The 23,729-nt window shown below is 41.2% G+C and overlaps 2 protein-coding genes across 3 annotated transcripts; both read right to left on the reverse strand.

Moving 5' to 3' along the window:
* Positions 1 to 489: 489 nt before the first annotated feature.
* Positions 490 to 15,715, reverse strand: caiap (CARD- and ANK-containing Inflammasome Adaptor Protein). Its single transcript, XM_090230772.1, is given in 13 exon segments — positions 490 to 730; positions 733 to 880; positions 13,100 to 13,151; positions 13,153 to 13,261; positions 13,264 to 13,316; positions 13,398 to 13,433; positions 13,435 to 13,555; positions 13,668 to 13,808; positions 13,811 to 13,892; positions 13,894 to 14,068; positions 14,070 to 14,292; positions 14,330 to 14,606; positions 15,707 to 15,715. Coding segments are annotated over 13 exon segments (1,626 nt in total). The 3' UTR covers positions 490 to 530.
* Positions 15,716 to 18,709: 2,994 nt separating this feature from the next.
* jun (Jun proto-oncogene, AP-1 transcription factor subunit) lies at positions 18,710 to 20,909 on the reverse strand. 2 transcript variants are annotated; one of them, XM_021599297.3, is made up of 2 exons: positions 20,535 to 20,909; positions 18,710 to 20,406 (listed from the first exon to the last, which is right to left on the reverse strand). In XM_021599297.3, exon 2 carries the CDS (start codon positions 20,400 to 20,402, stop codon positions 19,428 to 19,430), a length of 975 nt encoding a protein of 324 aa, XP_021454972.1. In that variant the 5' UTR covers positions 20,403 to 20,406; positions 20,535 to 20,909; the 3' UTR covers positions 18,710 to 19,427. The 2 variants fall into 2 exon arrangements, with proteins under 2 accessions (XP_021454972.1, XP_021454973.1); XM_021599298.3 differs by lacking the exon at positions 20,535 to 20,909 and adding an exon at positions 20,465 to 20,522 and having other exon boundaries at positions 18,710 to 20,357.
* Positions 20,910 to 23,729: the final 2,820 nt, after the last annotated feature.

Consider the following 23,729-nt stretch of genomic DNA (forward strand, 5'->3'; position numbering starts at 1 on the left):
GCCCAATAAAGTTATTTAAATTGACTGATTTCCTTATATGAACTATAACTTTGTAAAATCTTTTAAATTGTAACATGTTGCGTTTATATTTTTGTTCGCTATAGTTTCTAGTAATCTCTCCTCCAGTCTAATTCTTCTTCTTTGTGTTCTTCTTCTGTGGACTTTATATTGGGTTTGGCATCCAACTTTAAGGTGCATTACCACAAAGCGGATTGGAGTATGGACCTCAGTTCAGCTTTCAATCACCCACATGTGTATATGCTTATAAAAACCAATGAGGAGATTGGAGAGGCAGTGCCCCAAATGTAAAAAAAAGTTTAGCACCTGGCTATGCAGACGCTTGTTGTCTCGCTCGAGCAGTTTGGATGAAAATATTGTCCTGGGATATAAACATTGAGTTGTTATTTTACCTGAAATGCACAAGGTACTTTTTTTCCTGGATCTTTGTAGAATTTTGACCCATTTTCAGTCACACAAAACATGTGTAGATTTATTTTCCAATGCTCGCGCATGCAACATGGTCGGTGTGGTCAGCGTGTTAGCGAAGCGTAGTGGAGAGGATTGGAGCCGTCCATATCTTTGGCCCCTCCCTTTGACTTCTCCACCAATAGCGTCGACACGGCATCCGCTCTCCCCTCCATGGCTGCCAAGTGTAATTGTGTCTTCTCCCTGTTGATGGCATTGGGGTCTGCCCCAGCTAAAATAAGTAGTCTTACCACAGCCCCCTCTCTTTGGCTGCCAATTGTAGGGAGGTCCTGCCCTGCCTATCTCTGGCCCCTGGGTCTGCGTGGTCCTTCAGGAGCTGGCTCACTGTGTCTGGGTGGCCATTGTGGCTGGCTATGTGGAGGGGGGTTAGGCCAGCCTCGGAGGCTGCATTCACCTGAGAGGAGAGAGAAGAGGAGGGATATTCTTATGTTAAACTGGAGCTTGATAAAAGTAATGAGAGGAATGTGTGCTAGTTCCAGATCTCACAGCAGTGGCGATTTTAGCATGTAAATCTTGGTGGGGAAAACTCCCCCAAAACGTTTATGATGCATGCCAGACAAGCCACTACACAACACTAAACAATACATTAATTGCACTATAACGGTGACAAACGGTTCCCACAAACTGTTAGGGCCTACATAAAGCTGTCCCAACAGCAGAGCTTTCTTTTCAGCACCATGGAATTAATCCTTACCACTGCTACTCCTGGCATTCAGAGGAGCCTTGTCTGGCAGTTAAACAGTTCATTCAGCTTCATTAACTTCCTTTTTTTTAAACATAGCTGATAGGGCTGACTTGCTTAAACAAATTGCATTTCTACTGACAATTGAGATGTACATAAGGGGACGAGGGGTGGATAAGAGGCATTCTGTATTTTCGATTGAGACATTCTTGAGCGAGCTAGCACAGACGTAGTCAATAACTATTTGTTCAGCACTTTTGAAATGTGCAGCGACAGAATTCAGAACATGGGCCGCTCTTAAAGTATTCTCCATGTACACCAATCAGAACCGTAGGATAAATAAAGGGGGCATATTTATTTTTATTTTACCTTTATTTAACTAGGCAAGTCAGTTAAGAATTTTTATTTATTTTCAATGACGGCCTAGGAACAGTGGGTTAACTGTATTGTTCAGGGGCAGAACGGCAGATCTTTACATTGTCAGCTTGGGGATTCAATCTTGCAACCTTTCAGTTACTAGTCCAACACTCTAACCAGTAGGCTACCTGCCACCCCTTTGTAAGCAGACAATGAAAGCTCTTACAAAATGTGACTTGTTTCAGGAAACTAGACGTATGTCGCGTGTCACTACTTCACAGGAGAGCCATTTGAACGTAAACTTTTTTTAAAATCAAAATGATCTGTCTGTATATATATTTGTTATATATATCTCGTAGAACTGCATAAGTGTTGCTCTCCACTTTCTGGAGGACCGAGTTTTGAAAATCAGTGAAATTAGATTATGATAGATAAGGAGATGGTGAAAACACCTGTCTCTGGATTACATCTTCAAACTAAGGGCAACCATGGCATCCGTGACAGGGAGAAGCGTCCATCCAGTCCAGCTAGCTACATTTTCAGATATTACACATTTTGATATTACATTTTACATGTATTACATTTTTGACAGTCGTTTTCATTTCAAGTTAAAGTGTACTGTTATCTACCTAGCTAACGTTAGCTGTGTAGTAATATTATTTGTATGTCAGAGCCATTTGCTTTGCAAGTTATAGCCTAATATTAGATAGCTAACATTGAACCTGGTTGGTTGGCTACCTGCAGAATCATGCAGGGTGGTAACGTCATGAGTTGGGATTATGGTTCATTGTTTAGCTAGTTAGCTATATGTCTTAACAAAAGACTCCACTATGCAAGTTTCCATTTCAATAGGGCAAGTAATATGGTCAGTGAGATGTTCTCTCATTTGTGTCTGGAAGTTGCTAGCAAGCTAGCCAACGTTTATCCAGTTAGCTTGGGTGCTTGACTGCTGCTGTTAGGTCAGCTGGCTAACATTACGTGTATGATCTGTGTAGTAATATTATTTGGATATCAGAGCCAATTGCTTTGCTAGTTATAGCCTAATGTTAGATAGCTAACATTGAACCTGGTTGGTTGGCTACCTGGAGAATCATGCAGGGTAGTAATGTCATGAGTTGGTATTATGGTTCATTGTTTACCTAGCTAGCTACATGTCTTAACAAAAGACTACACTATGCAAGTAAACATTTCAATAGAATGTCACTGCAACTGTTAATTGACGAAGCTGGTAAATTTGCTCTGGTTATCTACTCTGATTTCAGAGCACTCTCATCTGAGTGTGCCAGAGCGCTGAATAATTGACACATTTATGAACACTCAACACCGGTTGAGTATGGCCGGTGTCAGTAAACGTGGGCAAAAAAATAGTAAATTGTTGCCAGCAAAACAGTTGCAGTCACCACGCTCTAGATAACATGAAAACAACCTAACCAGCTCTGCTAGGGCGAGTAAAATGGTCAGAGTGAGCTGTTCTCTCATTGTCTGGAAGTAGCTAGCAAGCTAGCCAACGTTAGCCAGTTAGCTTGTGTGCTTCACTGCTGTTGTTAGGACAGAACACTAAGATCAACCCTTACAGAGATGGGTGGGGCTAAAGCTTAAGAGGATGTGAAGGATGCCGAATGGGTGTAAACAAAGAAGAGCTCTCCATTAGTTACCAAAAATATATTCAAAGGCCATTTTCTCAAAAGTGAGGTTACAAGTTTATCAACTTTCAAAGCCAAATTACTTTCCCATTGTTCCTCAACTGTAGTGTATGATATTAGTTTTTGTAGCTGAGTCTCTACTTTTATCCAATGTAAAAAACACCATTTTAAATGTTGCTACATAAGACTGAATCGAGCCGGTCAGTCACATATTCGATGATTACATATCTCTAAAACAGGCTGCTAAGGGGGGTAAAGGGACTATGAGGGGTAAAGCGAAAAAAGTATTAGGGTGAGGCACATGAGCTACTAACAGCTTACTACACAACATACAGTGCCTTGCGAAAGTATTCGGCCCCCTTGAACTTTGCGACCTTTTGCCACATTTCGGGCTTCAAACATAAAGATATAAAACTGTATTTTTTTGTGAAGAATCAACAACAAGTGGGACACAATCATGAAGTGGAACGACATTTATTGGATATTTCAAACTTTTTTAACAAATCAAAAACTGAAAAATTGGGCGTGCAAAATTATTCAGCCCCCTTAAGTTAATACTTTGTAGCGCCACCTTTTGCTGCGATTACAGCTGTAAGTCGCTTGGGGTATGTCTCTATCAGTTTTACACATCGAGAGACTGAATTTTTTTCCCATTCCTCCTTGCAAAACAGCTCGAGCTCAGTGAGGTTGGATGGAGAGCATTTGTGAACAGCAGTTTTCAGTTCTTTCCACAGATTCGCGATTGGATTCAGGTCTGGACTTTGACTTGGCCATTCTAACACCTGGATATGTTTATTTTTGAACCATTCCATTGTAGATTTTGCTTTATGTTTTGGATCATTGTCTTGTTGGAAGACAAATCTCCGTCCCAGTCTCAGGTCTTTTGCAGACTCAATCAGGTTTTCTTCCAGAATGGTCCTGTATTTGGCTCCACCCATCTTCCCATCAATTTTAACCATCTTCCCTGTCCCTGCTGAAGAAAAGCAGGCCCAAACCATGATGCTGCCACCACCATGTTTGACAGTGGGGATGATGTGTTCAGGGTGATGAGCTGTGTTGCTTTTACGCCAAACATAACGTTTTGCATTGTTGCCAAAAAGTTCAATTTTGGTTTCATCTGACCAGAGCACCTTCTTCCACATGTTTGGTGTGTCTCCCAGGTGGCTTGTGGCAAACTTTAAACAACACTTTTTATGGATATCTTTAAGAAATGGCTTTCTTCTTGCCACTCTTCCATAAAGGCCAGATTTGTGCAATATACGACTGATTGTTGTCCTATGGACAGAGTCTCCCACCTCAGCTGTAGATCTCTGCAGTTCATCCAGAGTGATCATGGGCCTCTTGGCTGCATCTCTGATCAGTCTTCTCCTTGTATGAGCTGAAAGTTTTGAGGGACGGCCAGGTCTTGGTAGATTTGCAGTGGTCTGAAACTCCTTCCATTTCAATATTATCGCTTGCACAGTGCTCCTTGGGATGTTTAAAGCTTGGGAAATCTTTTTGTATCCAAATCCAGCTTTAAACTTCTTCATAACAGTATCTCGGACCTGCCTGGTGTGTTCCTTGTTCTTCATGATGCTCTCTGCGCTTTTAACGGACCTCTGAGACTATCACAGTGCAGGTGCGTTTATACGGAGACTTGATTACACACACATGGATTGTATTTATCATCATTAGTCATTTAGGTCAACATTGGATCATTCAGAGATCCTCACTGAACTTCTGGAGAGAGTTTGCTGCACTGAAAGTAAAGGGGCTGAATAATTTTGCACGCCCAATTTTTCAGTTTTTGATTTGTTAAAAAAGTTTGAAATATTCAATAAATGTCGTTCCACTTCATGATTGTGTCCCACTTGTTGTTGATTCTTCACAAAAAAATACAGTTTTATATCTTTATGTTTGAAGCCTGAAATGTGGCAAAAGGTCGCAAAGTTCAAGGGGGTCGAATACTTCCGCAAGGCACTGTACACTTAGTATTACTTTCTTAGCTACAGTCTACATATCTCCATGGCATATTACATAATTTATGCAGCAGCATACAATACAATTTTGGACTCACCTTGTTGTACTGTGCTCACTTGAAAAGGAAGATGGCGCAGTGGTCCTTCTTGTGGGCAAATTTTGTCATCAAAGTCTGGCATTCTCTGGATCTATGATGCTTTCAATACAACTGAGAAAAAGAAAAAAAATAAGGTCAAATCATGACGTCAGTGATCTTCAGGTCGGAGCTCTAGAAAGGAATTCCGAGTTGGATAACGGTTCAAAACATATTTTCCCAGTTGTCTTGAACTCACTGAAGTATGAGATTTTCCAGTTGTTTTGAACACAGCAGAAAACATGCTGGATTGACAGCATGGCCAATGTTGAATGTTTATCATTTTATGCTTGGAAAAGAGACCCGAAAATCCGAACTCGGACCACACACCCACTCCACTGAATAGCAGGCTAGTGATTGCTTTGCAATGATTACTGTTAGCTACTGATTCCTTCCAAACCACTCAATGTTGAATTTGCGATTTCCAACTTGTTGTGTAATGTTCATGTCCAATGGCCAATGAGCACATATTTCCCTTCAAATGACAGGGATTGAGAAGGATTTGCCTGTAGATTGTTGATGTGATTAAGGATGATGACTACTTGTCTAGCTTGCTAGCAAAGATTTTGAAAGTATGATGTTGACATGATCAGTGGAATCAAAGCTACGGTAGATATAACGTGATTTGACGTCATTTTATCTGTGGCCAATGACCTTGGGCCTTCTTGGATTGGCACTTCTAATGTAATTCTATGGCAGCACCCAATGGGCTTGACTTTTCAAGCTCTTCCCGTAGATTTTGGGGTGACGTAGTGTCCCCATGAGTGACAGAACACTGAGCCAATCACAGCCCAACTAGAGAACATTACCAACCCCTACGCTCCATATTTTCCACTGGTTGCCCCACCACCACAGAAAGCACGGAGCTAGGCTGAAACAACAACATTTGAGCTGCCTCACTCAAGAAAGCAAAAAAGAGACCATGTTTGTATAATTAACTCAATTATATATATATTTTACATTGTTTGCAAACTGATGTGACAGGTATTAATGCCAAAATAACATGAAAAACAGGCAACAAAACATACATATAAACTGCATTCGGAAAGTATTCAGACCCCTTTTTCCACATTTTGTTACCTTACAGCCTTCTAAAATGTATTAAATAAATGTTTTTCCTCATCAATCTACACACAATACAAAGTGAAAATAGGTTTTAAGAAAATGTTGCAAACTTATTACAAATAAAATCAGAAATACCTTGACAGCTTGCACACTCTTGGCATTCTCTCAACCTGCTTCATAAGGTCACCTGGAATGCACTTCAATTAACAGGTGTGCCTTGTTAAAGGTTAATTTGTGGAATTTCTTTCCTTCCTAATGCGTTTGAGCCAATCAATTGTGTTGTAACAAGGTAGGGGTGATGATAGCCCTATTTGGTAAAAGACCAAGTCCATATTATGGCAATAACAGCTCAAATATACAAAGAGAAACAACAGTCCATCATTTCTTTAAGACATGAAGGTCAGTCATTCCAGAAAATCTCAAGAACTTTGAAAATTTCTTCCAAGTGCAGTCGCAAAAAGCATCAAGCGCTATGATGAAACTGGCTCTCATGAAGACCACCACAGGAAAGGAAGACCCAGAGTTACCTCTGCTGCAGACGATAAGTTCATTAGACTTACCAGCCTCAGAAATTGCAGCCTAAATAAATGCTTAACAGAGTTCAAGTAACAGACATCTCAACATCAACTGTTCAGAGGAGACTGCGTGAATCAGGCCTTTATGGTAGAGTGGCCAGACGGAAGCCACTCTTCAGTAAAAGGCACATGACATCCCGCTTGGAGTTTGCCCTAAGCGACCCTAAGCACACAGCCAAGACAACCCAGGAGTGGTTTCAGGACAAGTCTCAGAATGTCCTTGAGTGGCCCGTGCAGAGCCCTGACTCTAACCCAATCGAATATCTCTGAAGAGACCTGAAAAAGTTGTGCAGCAACACTCCCCATCCAACCTGACAGAGTTTGAGAGGATCTGCAGAGAAGAATGGGAGAAACTCCTCAAATACATGTGTGCCAAGCTTGTAGCGTCATACCCTAGAAGACTCGAGGCTGTAATCGCTGCCAAAGGTGCTTCTACAAAATACTACATAAAGGGTCTGAATACATACACTACTGTTAAAAAGTTTAACTTAGAAATGTCCTTGCTTTTGAAAGAAAAGTACATTTTTTTGTCCATTAAAATAATATAAAATGGATCTTGAAGAAGGAAGGCTATCACTCCATTTTGCAATGCCATGCCATACCCTATGGACGGCGCTTAATTGGAGCCAATTTCCTCCTACAACAGGACAATGACCCAAAGCACAGCTCCAAACAATGCAAGAACTATTTAGGGAAGAAGCAGTCAGCTGGTATTATGTCTATAATGGAGTGGCCAGCACAGTCGCCGGCTCTCAACCCTATTGAGCTGTTGTGGGAGCTGCTTTCATATGTTCTCATGTTCTGAACAAGGAATTGAAACGTTAGCTTTCTTACATGGCACATATTGCACTTTTACTTTCTTCTCCAACACTTTGTTTTTGCATTATTCAAACCAAATTGAACATGTTTCATTATTTATTTGAGGCTAAATTGATTTGATTGATGTATTGTATTAAGTTAAAATAAGTGTTCATTCAGTATTGTTGTAATTCTCATTATTACAAATAAATACATAAATAAATCGGCCGATTAATCGGTATCGGCTTTTTTTTGGTCCTCCAATAATCGGTATCGGCGTTGAAAAATCATAATCTTTTGACCTCTAATACACACACACACACACACACACACACACACACACACACACACACACACACACATTTTGTTACGTTACAGCCTTATTTTAAAATTGATTGAATAGTTTTTTCCCCTCCTCAATCTAAATAAAGAGATTATACCCCATGCTTCCTTCTTTTGACCTCTAATACACACACACACACACACACACACACACACACACACACACACACACACACACACACACACACACATTTTGTTACGTTACATCCTTATTTTAAAATTGATTGAATAGTTTTTTCCCCTCCTCAATCTAAATAAAGAGATTATACCCCATGCTTCCTGAAGTACCTCCCACAAGTTGGATTGGCTTGATGGGCACTTCTTACGTACCATACAGTCAGTATGGTACGTAAGAAGTGCCCATCAAGCCAATCCAACTTGTGGGAGGTACTTCAGGAAGCATGGGGTATAATCTCTTTAGATTACCTCAACAAATTTACAACTAGAATGCTAAAGGTCTGCAAGGCTGTAATTGATGCGAATGGAGGATTCTTTGACGAAAGCAAAGTTTGAAGGACACAATTATTAGTTCAATTAAAAATCATTATTTATAACCTTGTCAACGTCTTGACTATATTTCCTATTCATTTTGCAACTCATTTCATGTATTTTTATTTGAATACATTTGCAAAAATGTCTAAACGTTTTTTTGCTTTGTCATTATGGTGTATTGTGTGTAGATTGAGGAGGGGAAAAAACTATTCAATCAATTTTAAAATAAGGCTGTAACGTAACAAAATGTGGAAAAAGTCTAGGGGCCTGAATACTTTCCGAATGCCCTGTGTGTGTGTGTGTGTGTGTGTGTGTGTGTGTGTGTGTGTGTGTGTGTGTGTGTGTGTATTAGAGGTCAAAAGATTATGATTTTTCAACGCCGATACCGATTATTGGAGGACCAAAAAAAAGCCGATACCGATTAATCGGCCGATTTATTTATGTATTTATTTGTAATAATGAGAATTACAACAATACTGAATGAACACTTATTTTAACTTAATACAATACATCAATCAAATCAATTTAGCCTCAAATAAATAATGAAACATGTTCAATTTGGTTTGAATAATGCAAAAACAAAGTGTTGGAGAAGAAAGTAAAAGTGCAATATGTGCCATGTAAGAAAGCTAACGTTTCAATTCCTTGCTCAGAACATGAGAACATATGAAAGCTGGTGGTTCCTTTTAACATGAGTCTTCAATATTCCCAGGTAAGAGGTTTTAGGTTGTAGTTATTATAGGAATTATAGGACTATTTCTCCCTATACCATTTGTATTTCATTAACCTTTGACTATTGGATGTTCTTATAGACACTTTAGCATTGCCAGTGTAACAGTATAGCTTCCGTCCCTCTCCTGGCTCCTACAGTGCCTTGCGAAAGTATTCGCCCCCCTTGAACTTTGCGACCTTTTGCCACATTTCAGGCTTCAAACATAAAGATATAAAACTGTATTTTTTTGTGAAGAATCAACAACAAGTGGGACACAATCATGAAGTGGAACGACATTTATTGGATATTTCAAACTTTTTTAACAAATGAAAAACTGAAATTGGGCGTGCAAAATTATTCAGCCCCCTTAAGTTAATACTTTGTAGCGCCACCTTTTGCTACGATTACAGCTGTAAGTCGCTTGGGGTATGTCTCTATCAGTTTTGCACATCGAGAGACTGACATTTTTTCCCATTCCTCCTTGCAAAACAGCTCGAGCTCAGTGAGGTTGGATGGAGAGCATTTGTGAACAGCAGTTTTCAGTTCTTTCCACAGATTCTCGATTGGATTCAGGTCTGGACTTTGACTTGGCCATTCTAACACCTGGATATGTTTATTTTTGAACCATTCCATTGTAGATTTTGCTTTATGTTTTGGATCATTGTCTTGTTGGAAGACAAATCTCCGTCCCGGTCTCAGGTCTTTTGCAGACTTTGGGGCGGCAGGGTAGCCTAGTGGTTAGAGTGTTGGACTAGTAACCGAAAGGTTGCAAGTTCAAATCCCCGAGCTGACAAGGTACAAATCTGTCATTCTGCCCCTGAACAGGCAGTTAACCCACTGTTCCTAGGCTGTCATTGAAAATACGAATTTGTTCTTAACTAACTTGCCTAGAAAAATAAAGGTTAAAGAAAAGAAAAAGACTCCATCAGGTTTTCTTCCAGAATGGTCCTGTATTTGGCTCCATCCATCTTCCCATCAATTTTAACCATCTTCCCTGTCCCTGCTGAAGAAAAGCAGGCCCAAACCATGATGCTGCCACCACCATGTTTGACAGTGGGGATGGTGTGTTCAGGGTGTGAGCTGTGTTGCTTTTACGCCAAACATAACATTTTGCATTGTTGCCAAAAAGTTCAATTTTGGTTTCATCTGACCAGAGCACCTTCTTCCACATGTTTGGTGTGTCTCCCAGGTGGCTTGTGGCAAACTTTAAACAACACTTTTTATGGATATCTTCAAGAAATGGCTTTCTTCTTGCCACTCTTCCATAAAGGCCAGATTTGTGCAATATACGACTGATTGTTGTCCTATGGACAGCTCAGCTGTAGTTCTCTGCAGTTCATCCAGAGTGATCATGGGCCTCTTGGCTGCATCTCTGATCAGTCTTCTCCTTGTATGAGCTGAAAGTTTAGAGGGACGGCCAGGTCTTGGTAGATTTGCAGTGGTCTGATACTCCTTCCATTTCAATATTATCGCTTGCACAGTGCTCCTTGGGATGTTTAAAGCTTGGGAAATCTTTTTGTATCCAAATCCGGCTTTAAACTTCTTCACAACAGTATCTCGGACCTGCCTGGTGTGTTCCTTGTTCTTCATGATGCTCTCTGTGCTTTTAACGGACCTCTGAGACTATCACAGTGCAGGTGCATTTATACGGAGACTTGATTACACACAGGTGGATTGTATTTATCATCATTAGTCATTTAGGTCAACATTGGATCATTCAGAGATCCTCACTGAACTTCTGGAGAGAGTTTGCTGCATTGAAAGTAAAGGGGCTGAATAATTTTGCACGCCCAATTTTTCAGTTTTTGATTTGTTAAAAAAGTTTGAAATATCCAATAAATGTCGTTCCACTTCATGATTGTGTCCCACTTGTTGTTGATTCTTCACAAAAAAAATACAGTTATATATCTTTATGTTTGAAGCCTGAAATGTGGCAAAAGGTCGCAAAGTTCAAGGGGGCCGAATACTTTCGCAAGGCACTGTATTTAGCCAGCCAATTGGAAGAGAAGAACCCTGATTCTGCTGTAAAAATCCAAGCACACACAGCATTGATCTTAAGTACTGTAGACGATGTATTGCCTTTGACACTTAGTTTTAGCAGGACCTATGATTACTTACGTATGTACGGTGGGGCAAAAGTATTTAGTCAGCCACCAATTGTGCAAATTCTGCCACTTAAAAAGATGAGAGAGGCCTGTAATTTTCATCATAGGTACACTTCACCTATGACAGACAAAATGAGAGAAAAAATCCAGAAAATGACATTTGTAGGATTTTTTATTAATTTATTTGCAAATTATGGTGGAAAATAAGTATTTGGTCAATAACAAAAGTGTATCTCAATACTTTGTCATTGCCAACAAAGGGTATATAACAGAGGTCAAATGTTTTCTGTAAGTCTTCACAAGGTTTTCACACACTGTTGCTGGTGTTTTGGCCCATTCCTCCATGCAGATCTCCTCTAGAGCAATGATGTTTTGGGGCTGTTGCTGGGCAACACGGACTTTCAACTCCCTCCAAAGATTTTCTATGGGGTTGAGATCTGGAGACTGGCTAGGCAACTCCAGGACCTTGAAATGCTTCTTACAAAGCCACTCCTTCGTTGGCCGGGCGGTGTGTTTGGGATCATTGTCATGCTGAAAGACCCAGCCACATTTCATCTTCAATGCCCTTGCTGATGGAAGGAGGTTTTCACTCAAAATCTCACGATACATGGCCCCATTCATTCTTTCCTTTACACGGATCAGTCGTCCTTTTTCATTTTGCAGACAAACAGCCCCAAAGCATGATGTTTCCACCCCCATGCTTCACAGTAGGTATGGTGTTCTTTGGATGCAACTCAGCATTCTCAAACACAACGAGTTGAGTTTTTACCAAAAAGTTATATTTTGGTATCATCTGACCATATGACATATGACATTCTCCCAATCTTCCTCTTGATCATCCAAATGCTCTCTAGCAAACTTCAGACGGGCCTGGACATGTACTGGCTTAAGCAGGGGGACACGTCTGGCACTGCAGGATTTGAGTCCCTGGCGGCGTAGTGTGTTACTGATGGTAGGCTTTGTTACTTTGGTCCCAGCTCTCTGCAGGTCATTCACTAGGTCCCCCCGTGTGGTTCTGGGATTTTTGCTCACCGTTCTTGTGATCCATTTGACCCCACGGGGTGAGATCTTGCGTGGAGCCCCAGATCGAGGGAGATTATCAGTGGTCTTGTATGTCTTCCATTTCCTAATAATTGCTCCCACAGTTGATTTCTTCAAACCAAGCTGCTTACTTATTGCAGATTCAGTCTTCCCAGCCTGGTGCAGGTCTACAATTTTGTTTCTGGTGTCCTTTGACAGCTCTTTGGTCTTGGCCATAGTGGAGTTTGGAGTGTGACTGTTTGAGGTTGTGGACAGGTGTCTTTTATACTGATAAGTTCAAACAGGTGCCATTAATACAGGTAACGAGTGGAGGACAGAGGAGCCTCTTAAAGAAGAAGTTACAGGTCTGAGAGCCAGAAATCTTGCTTGTTTGTAGGTGACCAAATACTTATCACCATAATTTGCAATAAATTCATAAAAAATCCTACAATGTGATTTTCTGAATTTTTTTCTAATTTTGTCTGTCATAGTTGAAGTGTACCTATGATGAAAGTTACAGGCCTCTCTCATATTTTTAAGTGGGAGAACTTGCACAACTGGTGGCTGACTAAATACTTTTTTGCCCCACTGTATGTATGTATGTATGTATGTTTGTATGTATTTATTTTTAGCTAAACAGGTGGGGTTCTGCCCTTAATGACGGGTCTCCACTGCGATACAGTAACACATTTTTATTATGTCCTCATATTAAATGGAAATGTTTTAATACCTGAGCTCCTGCTTTTAGCTGTATTCCCACTATAGTAGACTTGTTATGTTGGCATTGGCTTTAGGCCCTGGGGTGTGGGGTCTGAGCCCATCTACAGCAGGGTCTGGGTTATGACCTCACTCCCACTCTGGCCAGCCAGGTGTTGGGCTGAGGAGAGGTTGGGAGGGTAGCACCCACACTGGACTGTTTGGCAGCTAGCACTCTGAAAAATGTAAAACATTAAGGAACAAACACCATAAAAATGACTTCTAAAAAGCATCACATTTACAGTATATTGTCAGTTACCTGAATGTCTGTGTGTCCCAGGTCAGCTGACATCAGCAGAGGAGTGTGCACACATGTTGACATCTTCCCCACTGTCCACCAGAGCAGTTACAACCCCATCCAGGTTCTTCCTCACAGCAGAGAACAGAGCAGAAACCAGGGTGTACACACTCAGAGCACCTTGAGCATGCCCTGTTGTTTATAATATCAGTATCAGAAGTTCAGTTCTGTTTGGACAGGCCTAATGTGTTTTAATTTGTTCACTTTAGAACCAAAACATAACACAGTAGTAAACTGTACATACCAAGCACCAGTCAGAGAATAGACCCATGATTGAGCTCGACTGCTGTGTCTATGATCGTGTGGTCGACTGTGGCTCTTGCCTTCAGGGTGACGGTTGTGTTTCTCTCAAATCCTCGGCTGACCACATGGAATAGGGCATTATCTTATGGTTATCCACAGGGGACCCACTCTGGAGGAGTACCTCAACCATCTTCTAGTCATCTTCCCTGGCTGCAAGATGGAGGAATGGAGGAATGGGTCAGATTTTTTGAGCTCTTGCTGGTTCCTTCTCTCTCTTCCTCCACTAGGACTCTGTCTATACTAAGGTGGTGATTCTTGGCAGCCAGGTGGAGGGCAGTCATAGAGTGTTTATCCAGGGCGTAGATGGGGGCCCCAGCCTTGATTAGGGCCCTGGCTACCTTAGCCCCTGAAGGCTGCCCTGTGCAGGGGTGTCCAACCCTCGCCGTCCCTCACGTCCAGCATGGACCCACAGGGGAAGAGGAGCTTGATGATTGATAGCTGCCCGTGTTTGGTAGCAACTTGTAACAGTGTCCCATTGGCTAAATGTATGGCATTGACGTTGGTGGCGTTTAAAAGGTCCTCCAATAGCAAGAGCTTTCCTGTCTCTGTGGCTTCAAATATGATTCCTGGTTTGAGTTGTGTAGTTCTAGGCTCCTGTTTTACCATCTGAGGGAGTGAGTTTTTCCTCCTTTCTAATCTTCAGTCTTTTGCTGTCTTTAGTACTCACCGCTTGAGGAATACTTTGAGTGACAGTGTCTTGCATACTCTTATCCAATCATTGCTTGTCTCTCTCCAATAGTTAGCCAATCAGCGGTCTCCATGTGTCCCGTACCCTCTCGTTCATGCCCCCCATATAGTCTTTCATTCGCTGGTACAGTACTGGTTCGGTTAGCATCAAACATGGGTGGAAGAAGTTAAACAATAATAAAGTGGTTCTCGCCTATGTTTTGGTGGGTCTGGAGAAATGTAACCACTTTCCAATTCATAGGCAGAGCTATGGATGCAAGGATGGACCATCCAAGATATAACCTAAAACATATAGGGCTCTATTTTTGGCTAGCGGTAAGGTGGCGCTAGTGTAAAACGCAGTTTTCAGCTTGTTGTAACTGGCGCACTGGCATTTTCCAGCCTAATGCCAGTTTCGGACATTTACCTGTCTTATTTCAGCTCAGATGGGACAGTTTAAGTATTTTATGTGTGTCCTTAAAAACATGATCCAAAATTGTAATTTCAGGCAGCGCTGATAGGGATATATAAGACCCACCAAAAGCTGGTTTTAGCGGTAAAGCAGTTGGTTGTGGCATGAATTTGGACATCCAGCTGTGACGCACACTGTCCATATGCGCGTGGAACAAGAGTAACCTAATGTGCTTTTGGTGCCTGTATACTTTGTATTTAGAAACATTAAAAAACTAACGTTTTTTTCCCCCATTTCGTTTTATTTTGTTTAAAAACAAGCATAGCCTCCTCTGAATGAAGGCTTTTTTTTATCCTGCCCAATGCAATCGTGAAGTCAAGAATTTCGATGAAGGGTTTGGCTCCCGAAACCGCTTGGAAATAAATCTTAACCGAAGCTTTGTTCGAATATAACGTTTGAGAGGAAACAGTGATTCCCTTTTTGTTTGTGCGTTGTTGGCAGGCCCTCATTATTTTAGCCAGGTCCTGTTTTGGACGTTTGCAAAAAAAAAAAAAAAAAACTCCATGATGTACAGTAGGCTATGTGTCCATGCCCATCATGAAACGAGAGATGAGAACTTCGGTGAATACCGGTGAACCGAGTATTTAGAAGTTATCTGTAACCTGAAACAATTGCTTGTTTTCCGTTTCATACGTTAAAAACCCAAACCTTCCCGTTGGGCCTACTATAACGAGTGCGTGCCTTTTTATTCTGTCGGATTTTATGATATTATTACATTTTACATGTATTTATTGTTGTTGCTGTTGTTTTTGTAAAAAAAAAACTATTGCTTGTTTTATGTTTCCATTTTATTTTACAACCAATCTTATTATTATGATTCACCTTCCTGGCTTTATGGTTACCACTTCCATAGCGCCAGTGCAATGCAACTTCTGGAGTTGTGGGAATGTGATCTGAACTCTAAAATGGTTCCGATTATGTTCATAAAATAGGTCTATTTGGGAGCAGTATAATGATGAGTGAACATTCTCCCTGTCTATTTATATTGGATCTTTATCCATCTACTGCGAAAAGTTTGGATATGCATGAAACCCTCCATAGTCTGAGTTTTAATATTATATGCCCACGAGGAGAAATTATGGTACATGTAAAGTGAAACAAGTTGTTGTTTTGTTTAGAATTAGATTCTAATTATTCGTTCTCATTTTAGGCCTTATCATTAATTAATCTTGCTTATTACCAATGTTTGTTCAAAGTAATATATGACTTCAATATCATTCACACTGACATAGGGGCTAGGCCTACTGTAAATTGCATTATGGCTGAGCATGGACATGCCAATGTGGACTGCAAATGGGTTCAAGTTAACTTATTCATCAAAGATAGATCAACATTTTGTTATTTCGTTTCTGTATGCCATTTAACAAACTATAAAGGACTAACATTGGAATTGATGCCAAGGCAATACAAAATAGCATAAATACACAAATTGAAGCAACCACATATTTCGCCATGGAGCACGTTCTGATTGGCCAGGGATGAGCCAAGCCTCGAGACACCCACAACTTGTTAGTCATCGAAAACAAGCCCTTTCGCGACAACGCCAGCAAGTGCACCAATAATTGTGATAGTGAAGATAGGCAAAATGTTTCTGACACACCCCTGAACATATCAACGCTAACACCTGCGCTGAGGTTTACCATTGTGTTAGGTTTGTTAAAATAGAGCCCATCGTTTTAAACATGGTTTGAGTCTATACAGTGGCTATACAGACTATATTTTATTCTGCTGAATATTGCATTATATCATGGCACCTACCATGTATTACAATGATTAGAGCTACTGTTTTGGCGAGATCTTAAGTTATTTTTCTTTGAACAAACAAACAACCTTGAAGGACAACGGGCAGTGAACGCTAATTCAAGTACAGCGCACGCTTCTGAGCAGAAGTGCTTTGGTCTGTCAATTGCCAAAGATTAGTGAGCGAGCTCCACTTCCGGTAAAACCGCGTACTCTCAGATGAGATGACGTAGGGTCTTCCGACCTTTTTCTGTCCTTATATGGTCAGATAAGATAAGTTCCGGTATGATGTCATGTTTTGCAAAGTTAAGGCATTCAGATCAAAGCAGATTTGCACACTGATAGAAATCTGTTTGAGACTGACCCACTTCAATATTGTGTAAATTATTATGTCTGTTTATCTAATTAAAATACAGGATCAATGTTCTTCCTAAAGACTGTTCTCAGTGGTTCTTTCTCAATTTGATTTTATAAGTAGCCTACATAATAAACTCTGAACAGTGACTGTATTTTTTACATGGGTTGTAAGATCTGAGTTTGACCTACTTTGCAATATATTTGTTGTACATTGTGCCAATATTGTGTCTTCTATATAGTTCTAATTACAGGGAACATATATTTTAAGTAGCGAACAACTACTTGTTTCTTGGGCATCAGATTATGTTCCTCTATGAGTACTTTTGTAATATAAACGTCATTTTTTTTGTTCTGTATTGTCCTCCTGAACATGGTCGTTTTGACCACCAGTAATAAACTAGAGCCTGACCCCTGGAGCGCTTGAGGTTTCAACTCTGCTCATCTCATGGATAATGTCGCCCTCTAGAGAATATTTCAGAGTCCTACAGGAAATCAGACATTCAGCTCTAGGTGCACGTTTTCTTTACAGTTTCTGTATTAGCAGGTGCTCATTGGCCGTCCTTGACCATGTAAATCCTCATTTTGACTAGCTGAATAGTTATATCAAATGTTATGATTATGCTCTAAGTTATTGCGATGTGATGACTCTGCCCAGTGCCCACACCTCAATATAACATGTCTGGATACAATGTAGCCATAGGCTTTTACTCAAGTTTGATTACATTAGTTACCATGTTTCTTCCTGTTGTTTATTGCTCTTGTGTTGTTTACAGTGATCATGTTTGATGACGGGGGCAACAGGAAGTTAAGTAGACACAATACTCAGTTCAGCTGTGCTATGAACTTACTGAACACTTTGGCTGAAATTCATTAAAAAGTACTTTATAAATAACTTATAAATTATCATGATTGAGTAATTCAATAATAATTTACTTTATAGTTTCCTGAGCCATAGCAGTGTGTCAAGCATGCCCTTGAGACCTGTGAATGTAGGCCACTTAACATACAGTATTCTGTGTAAGTTTTACCTTGTTAGATGGTGAGACTCAAGTGGACACGAGGCATAGGGTGGAGCATCTAATGTTGCATTATATACACTACAGGCCTACATCCCTGCTGTACAGGTTGACCCAGACTTCAGAATACTCAAGTGCAAATCCTTACCTTAAAGACTTTCTTCAGCAATTTTTTTGTTTACGGTTGAAAAGCAATATTCCAAGTATACAGTAAAGTACACACACTTAAGAGTAAAAAATATGGTTTGAGCAAAATCATGTTTTTTTTTACACAACTGCAAACTTCAAGTTGGGCATTCAATGAGTTGGTCTGATGGGAATCTGTGATGTCAGCCTCCCTTGCTTGAGGAATAATAGAGGAGAAATAGGGAACAAAAGAAAGCCCTCCGCCTACTTGTGAAATGTCTTACCTTCTTGACCACCTACTGAGATGTGCCTTTTGTTAAGTATAATTAGGTGTTGAATGAGGTGAAAAGGAGACTGGAGGGCCATTTTAACCATTAGGGGATGACTACACATCTGACCCTGGAACAGCAGTTTCTAAATAGTGCGATGTAGTGAGCTAGAAGGGCCATTGACTCAATCACAAATTAAACTCAATCAATATCCTCAGGATCAATAAGGCACTCCCTTCAGGTACAGAGAACTGGCTGCTCTCAAGATGTTGGAAGTGTTTTAGTGCACACACACCCACTCACACATGCACGCACAGAGAACACAAGAGGCATTGTATTCAGTTCAGATGGTTTATTACATTTCTTAAATATCTATTTGTTTCTGAAGTGCTCATAAAATGAACAAACTGATACTGTATTTGTATTTATTTTTTACAAATAGTAAATGTAAGTACTCCAGGTTGATCTTATATACAGATAATAACAATGAACCCCATTAAAAAACATTTGGAAAAAAAACAAGTAACTCTTGAAATGTTTGTTCTAACTCAATATAACTAAGAATAAAAAGTACATTGTAAGTCAGAAGTTGGGCAGCTTTTTGTAATCTGTTTAGAGTACACACCCTCTCCTTTGGCTCCAGGCAGTTTTAAGTTCTCTACTGCACTTTGTCTTTCTTCTAATACTGAATTACACAGAAGGTCAATGCGTAAAAGCACAGCTTAGTCAAAGCCAACAAATTTCAAGTCAATTAAAAACACGAACCAAAACATCCATTTGTCCTATTTGTTGCTGTTTCTTTCTCTCTAGTGCACCAGCGATTTTTATCGCGCGCTCTGCTCTGTCCAGAGCCCCAACTCCTCCGTGCAACAGTGTCCTGCGAGGCACCTAGTAAGAGGCAACCAGCCCCGGTCCCCTCCCGCCAGTCTCGTGCTGTTACTGTCCCGTTCACCCTGTCACAATGCCACGAAGACACAGCCAGACAGTTAATTATAAACGATTTGTCCTTTTCGTTCAAAATCTCTCTCTATTCTTCTCCAACTGTCCTTTCCTCCTCAGAAGGTCTGGAGCTGCTGCGTAAGCATGAGTTGACAGCCGCTGTTGACATGGTTCATCACCTTCTGTTTGAGCTGGGCGACCTGTTCCCTCAGCATATTTGCTGTGGAAGCCAGGTCGGAGTTCTGAGTCTTCAGGTTCTTCACCTTGTCCTCCAGCCGGGAGATGCGCTCCAGCTTCCGCTTCCTGCACTTGGAGGCGGCGACGCGGTTCCTCATGCGCTTCCTCTCGGCTTTGATCCTCTCCTGATTCTCCATATCGATGGGGGAGAGAGGGGGGGTCTCCCCAGGCATCTCAGGCACCGTCTGGGGCTCCTCTTTCAGGGCAGTGAGCCTGGGGTGGGGGTGAGACTGCTGCCCATAGACTGGGAGCTGTGGCGGGGCAGAGGGAAAGCTCATAGCTGGGGCTGAGGTGGTGTAACCCAGGGCTGAGTTGGTGGTGATAGCCGGGGTGAACGTGTTCAGGTCTTCGTAGACAGGCGACTCAGAGCGCATGGTCATGTTGTTGTTATAAACACTGCTCCCGGTCAAGGCGGAAACAGGTGGGAGTATTGTTTGGTTGTTGATACTTGTCTGCCCAGCGGATGTGACTGGGACCCCGGGTGCATTGGGCAAGACGTGTTGATGGTGGAGCTCCGCCAGTGCTCTAACAAATCCTTCGGCAAAGCCCTCCTGCTCATCGGTTACGTTCCTTGGGCAGAGGAACTGCGTCGGGGTAGGTGTGGTGGTGATCAGGCCGTTGCTAGACTGGATGATGAGCCGCTCCAACTCTGGGGAGGCCAGTTTGAGGAGCTGCACGTCAGGGGAGGTGAGGATGTCGCTGGCTTTAGCCCGGAGGTGAGGTTTGAGTGTGCTGGTTGGGTCGGCCAGGTTCAGTGTCATGCTGTGTTTCAGTGCTTTGGGGTTGTATCCGTAGTCCGGTTTCTCATGCTGGGAGAAAGAGTTGAGCGAGTCATCATAGAAGGTAGTTTCCATCTTTCTAGACATAGAATATAAACCAACAACTATGTTAGAAAGTTCTCTCGTAGGCTACTCACACTGACAGAGAAGAATGTTTCTGCCCTCTCTCCTTCTTTCAGTTGTACAACTCGGAGAAAAGTTTCTTACTAGGTCGGGAAATCCTTATAACCTCCGAAGCCGAAGCAAGAGTTTCTGGAATAGAAGCGTGCCGCTACACAAATGTAACAACTTGCACTCCTGCTTGTAGCCTACCGCGCAAACAAATACAATATTCAGCTGCAGCGCTATTTTCAGAACGATGTATACATTCTTCAAAGTCCTTCTTTCACTTTTGTTCACCGTTTTTAAACGGTCTCAGAATGAGACGCTCTAGGTGCTTTAACTTGCTTCAGCTCCCCTGCTCACAGTACACCACTCTGGCTCTGTGTATATACTGACTCTTCCAGCGTGGAGGCAAAGCTTATCTGCAGCCACCGTCTCTAAAAATAGACATGATGTCACCTCTGCACTCTCCCATTGGCTGCTGGCGATTTGCAGGGCGTTCTCTAATGTTTCAGATCAGGCGTGTTGCCTAGACGACCACCCAGAAGATTCTCAGTCTCGCGGTGGCTGATGGGATGAGGTAATAGAGTGAGGAGATGAAGCGCGGTGCATTGTGGGATGACGTATTGTTTTTGAATATCTGGTTCCCCGCTTAGCACTCCGCTTCAAGACTGTAGTGGCGGGATAGACGACTGTGTACTCTCAATTTTTTAGATGCATGTTATCCAATTTAAATGTATAGGTCTATGCTGCATTATGTAGCATATTATTCCACAGAAAAAGAAATGAATTTCTGCTAGACCGACTTCCTCTGCCTCCAGAAACGTTGCATGATCAGCCCAGAGATAATTGGCTACTGTTTTATGATCCATAGAAATAATGTGTTTGAAAAATTGTCTAGATGAATGTCATTGTTTGTTTGATTGAATGAATAGCCTATGGCCGGCACCAGAACTCATCAGTTGGACGGGCATTTGATTTCTATAGGCGGGGCGTTTTAATTCACGGGACCTCCTATGTGCAATCATTTTGTTAATGGGTGTTATAATTAAGACCATAGGCAGCTCGTGAATTTCAAGTTTGGGGAAGCTTACAATTTATCCTACCATTTCCACCTATCTGCGTGCCTGTTATGATTATTTCTAGATGCGCATTTTCATGGAATAGTTTCATTTCAATAATAAGGCTTTCCTTTCTCAAAAGTATTGTCATGTGCTTAATCATACAAATCTGAATTGAAATGATATGAATCTTAAAGTTAAAATTCACCTAATGCAAGAAAGTGCACCAGCCTCTGCCATATAGACACATTGATACACCTTGATCCATTGGTGGCTAAAGAAATGAGCGCAATGAACTCAGCGATCGCATATAGGTCAATGCAGCAGTAGGCCTTTAACTTCTAATGTCAACCAAGTAAAATACATAGACCTAAATCCGGCAAACAAAAATATTATAAAATATCCTGATTTAAAAGGATGGTTCTTTCAATTGCATTAATCTCTCTACAGCGCCTGTCTGCCACCTGTCTGCCTTTTCTATCTGTCTGGACTCGAGCTATCACTAGTGAAGTGCAGCATTGTATCAAGTCAGGCTCACCTGTCCCTCAACTATATTGACAAAACTACTAAATGATGGTTATGAAAAACAATGCATGTGCAAGAGTTGGCGGGAGACAGCTGAGCACATTCCGGAGAGCTGAGTGCAAGCATTCTGGAGAGACGGCCATATATTCCCCCCCCCCCATCCCTTCTTCTTGTCTCAACATTAATTATACTCAAGACACATTATCTTCACTCATTTTAGACTCTTTTCACTGACAGCCCCCTCTCAATAATCAGCTAGGCCTATTGCCACGCGCGCTGCCCAAATGACTTGCTTCCCAAATACGCATAGGCCTATGCATTTGTGATTTGAAACAATCCAAAGCTATTTTTTTTAAAGAAGCTAATGACCATCTGTGGCAAAGCCAAGCTCTCTGTTAGAGTATTATTTATTTATGTATTTATTTATACAGGAGTAATTATATCATTTTGGCAAAACATACATTTACTTTAGGAGATGCCAGCATCCGTGCAGTGCACCGTGCACGCCAACTTTATTTTGTAATTTGCAAGTGGCTGAAACCAGAGATCTCTATATAATGACGAGATGCTCATGTCTCCGCCCTAACAATGCGAGTCATTGTCCTAAAGGCGGGAATGCTAGCGACAAACTTAGGTCTGCATATTCTGACCATAGAAACCCAGTGGCCTTATTCAGGACAGATTCTCACAGAGTGAGCCCTCTCGCTTCGCCTCTTCCTCTCTGCTGAAACTTGCGAGTGAAACAGCGCCCCTATGTCTTGCTATATGTAGCCCATGTATCTGATTCTGTCTGACCAGAAAAAATATGACATGCCATACTCCTTTTGAGACAGAGGGGCTCTGTTTCGCTCGCTCGGATTCTTTAGCTGAGATTGATGCATCTTTCTATCCGTGCGCGTCTCGGTCAAATAAATGATCAATATTTCAAGATTCAAGATTCACAATATTGATACTGTAACTAGATATAGGCGTCAGACATGATGATTAATTTAATATATTCCATTACAAGGGGGGGATGATTTCCCCAAACCTAATTATAGCTTTAAATACACATTCCAGCTCAACCGCAAAAATCACCACTCTTTTCCAGAAGTCCTGGGATCCATGAAAAGATGGAAACCTGCAGATGACATGGTATATATAACAAACATAACATACTGTACAACACAACATACAAAAACACCATATTGCTTTCTATAGGAGAGGCCTGAAGTGGAGATTCAGTTTTTCATTTGTCTTAGGTGTCATAATTCAGTCGAGATACAGAAAATACCCATCAGGTTTGGCAGGATTTGAATGTCAGTTGGCATGCCTCTGTTCCTTCTGATGAACGATATCATGCCCAGGGCCAAACAGTATCTTCAGTGGTAGAATTCCCCTGCGATTAAATGTAATCTACAAAGAGACAACAGAAATACATACAGTGCCTTGCGAAAGTATTCGGCCCCCTTGAACTTTGCAACCTTTTGCCACATTTCAGGCTTCAAACATAAAGATATAAAACTGTATTTTTTTGTGAAGAATCAACAACAAGTGGGACCCAATCATGAAGTGGAACGACATTTATTGGATATTTCAAAATTTTTAACAAATCAAAAACTGAAAAATTGGGCGTGCAAAATTATTCAGCCCCTTTACTTTCAGTGCAGCAAACTCTCTCCAGAAGTTCAGTGAGGATCTCTGAATGATCCAATGTTGACCTAAATGACTAATG

Source organism: Oncorhynchus mykiss, chromosome 4 (genome assembly GCF_057628025.1).
Source record: "Oncorhynchus mykiss isolate SJ-2025 chromosome 4, ASM5762802v1, whole genome shotgun sequence".
Classification (NCBI taxonomy): Eukaryota; Metazoa; Chordata; class Actinopteri; order Salmoniformes; family Salmonidae; genus Oncorhynchus; species Oncorhynchus mykiss.